The 2,359-nt window shown below is 41.3% G+C and overlaps 1 protein-coding gene across 1 annotated transcript; it reads right to left on the bottom strand.

Moving 5' to 3' along the window:
- Positions 1 to 950: 950 nt before the first annotated feature.
- LOC121140465 (geranylgeranyl pyrophosphate synthase-like) lies at positions 951 to 2,007 on the bottom strand. The gene has a single exon (XM_040745990.1). The coding sequence runs from the start codon at positions 1,884 to 1,886 to the stop codon at positions 984 to 986; it is 903 nt and encodes a 300-aa protein (XP_040601924.1). The 5' UTR covers positions 1,887 to 2,007; the 3' UTR covers positions 951 to 983.
- Between the last annotated feature and the right edge of the window lie 352 nt (positions 2,008 to 2,359).

Below are 2,359 nucleotides of genomic sequence, written 5' to 3'. Positions count from 1 at the left end.
CCTTGAACTTCTGATCTTCCTGACTCTACCTCTGGTTAGCTGGGATTACAGCTATGTTCCACAAAACACTTTTTTGTATATATATTTCTTTCACAGGAACATTATACACAGATACTAATCAATTTGGGGCAGAAAACTGTCACAACACACACACACACACACACACACACACACACACACACACACATCAAAAAAACAAAGAAAAAATAAATTGGAACCAGGATGTGAACTTCATTAAGTAGAGACTCCTTGGTTTAAAACCAGAATTTGTGGGTGTTCAGGATGGAAACAAGAAAGTGGTTTAGAAGAGTGCCTACTGCTTTCAGTCTGTCTTTTCAGACTTTGGTATAGACCTTTAAAGAGACAAAACTGACATACTTTTAGCAGTTAGTTCTTTGGTTTTTAGGTCACCTAGCTAAAGAGATTTGTCTAGGAAGTCCCTGCTTTGAACTGAAGCATCAATGAACTGGAAACCATCCATGTCATACAGCTAGGAGGCAGAAAGTTTCTTGGAAGGTCAGTCTTTTTTATTCACAAACTCAGAACACTTGTAGTGGTAGAGAGTTGGTCACATTTAGGATCTGACATTTCTTAACCCTGTTTGTAGCTCCTGATAGTGTGCTTTTAAAAATCTACCTTATGCATATGAGTGTTTAACCTACAGGTATGTATGTGTATTACATGTATTCCTGCTGCCTGCAAAGGCCAGAAGAGGCCATTGAGTCACAGACGGTGGTAAACTTCTATGTGGGCTGTGGAAATTGAACCTGGGTCCTCTGGAAGAGCAGCCTCTTAACCACTGAGCCACCTCTCCAGCTCTGAAGTTTGTATTTTTATGCAAAGGAACTCTGCCAATGAAACGCTTTCACCCACATCACCCTCATTTCCTCGGTTTTTGGAGACCAGTACTTAAAAGATAAATAGGAAGACACTCTCCATTTTCAACTGAAAGAAACTCTGAGTCTAATCAAGAATGGCAAATATTATTCATTTTCTTCTGTGAACATCTTACTTAAATGCTTCACCAAAGCCACTAGTGCAGGGTTCCCGCCACAGGCCTCAATTTGTTTGTAGGCTTTAGCTTCAAGCTCTCTAAGAGTGTAACGAGTATATTCAAAAGAACCTACATCCTCCAGGTACTGCACACAGTATTTTTTAATATCTATATTTTCTGTTCTTTGGTGCAGGATGTTCTGTACCTGGGTGCTTTCTGGTCTTGACCAAATGGCGTGAATAGTGGGGAATGAGAACTTTCCTTCTGTCAGGTCTTCACAGAAGCTTTTGTTTTCACTGTATTCTTTGGAGTGTAGATTGGCATAATCATCTCTAATCTGGAAGAAGAGACCAAGTGTATCAAGTAGTGGCTTTAAATCTTCTTTGTAATCAGAGGACAACTGCATGAGACCTACTGCTAGTCCAAATAATCCACCTGTCTTCTGTAACACCATAGCTTTATATTCTTCCTCAGTGGGACAGGTGTAGGTGTCCCTCCAGTAAATATCTAGGCCTTGTCCCTGATGGAGTTCCAAAAGTTGACGTGTGAAAAGCTTCACAGCATCTGGGTGATCAAGTGTTAGGACTTTTTCTAGGCCAAGAAAATAGACATAATTGGCAGAATTGATGACAGATGGGATTCCATAGATGCTGTGTGCCACTGGAAAACCACGTCGGAGCTTTGAATTGTCTTCGATATCATCAATGATTAAGCTGGCATTATGTAGCATTTCAGTCACTTCAATGATAATCTGTAGTTTGTCTTCTGGAACTTTCAGCCAGTGATTAAATGCCTGTGAAAGTTTGGTTCTGACCTGTTTACCTGGTAATTGAAGTAAGTACATATAGGGTTCTAGAAGAATTCTTTCAGCTTTCTCTTGAGTTTTCTCCATGTTTTACAAATTTCAAAGCTGATGGTTCCACGATGATCTCAGACTTGAAGCCGCCGGTCCGAGACTAGCAGTACCCACATCGACTTCTCACTTTTTAGTTTAGACCGTGGCTCTTCGCGAGACCTCCTTGGAGCCCTCCCTCTACTTCACCACAGATATCTCCGCCCTCCTCAGCGGTCAGCGACGCCGCATTACTCGATGCAAGAAAATACGCCATCCCTGCTTACTTTTCTTCTCTTATACAATACTTCCTGATTGAAGTTTTCCCTCCCTCCACTCTCCCCAGTGTTTTCCCATCTCCCTCTCCTTTAGGTCCACTACTTCTGTTTCCCTTCAGAAAAGAGCAGGCCTGGGAGCTCTTTTTTTCAGTCTCTATTTCTCTTAAGTAGCATTTGGTTTTGTGTTATGGATGTAGACTATATCTCATCTGTTTCCATGGTGTTTTCTTCTCCTTACTTCTCACCTGTCTTCTC

This window comes from Mesocricetus auratus, unplaced genomic scaffold, assembly GCF_017639785.1.
Source record: "Mesocricetus auratus isolate SY011 unplaced genomic scaffold, BCM_Maur_2.0 Super-Scaffold_100004, whole genome shotgun sequence".
In the NCBI taxonomy this organism is placed as follows: domain Eukaryota; kingdom Metazoa; phylum Chordata; class Mammalia; order Rodentia; family Cricetidae; genus Mesocricetus; species Mesocricetus auratus.
The sequence above is the reverse complement of the archived record's forward strand: the minus strand, read 5'-3'. Positions and strand labels throughout refer to the sequence as shown.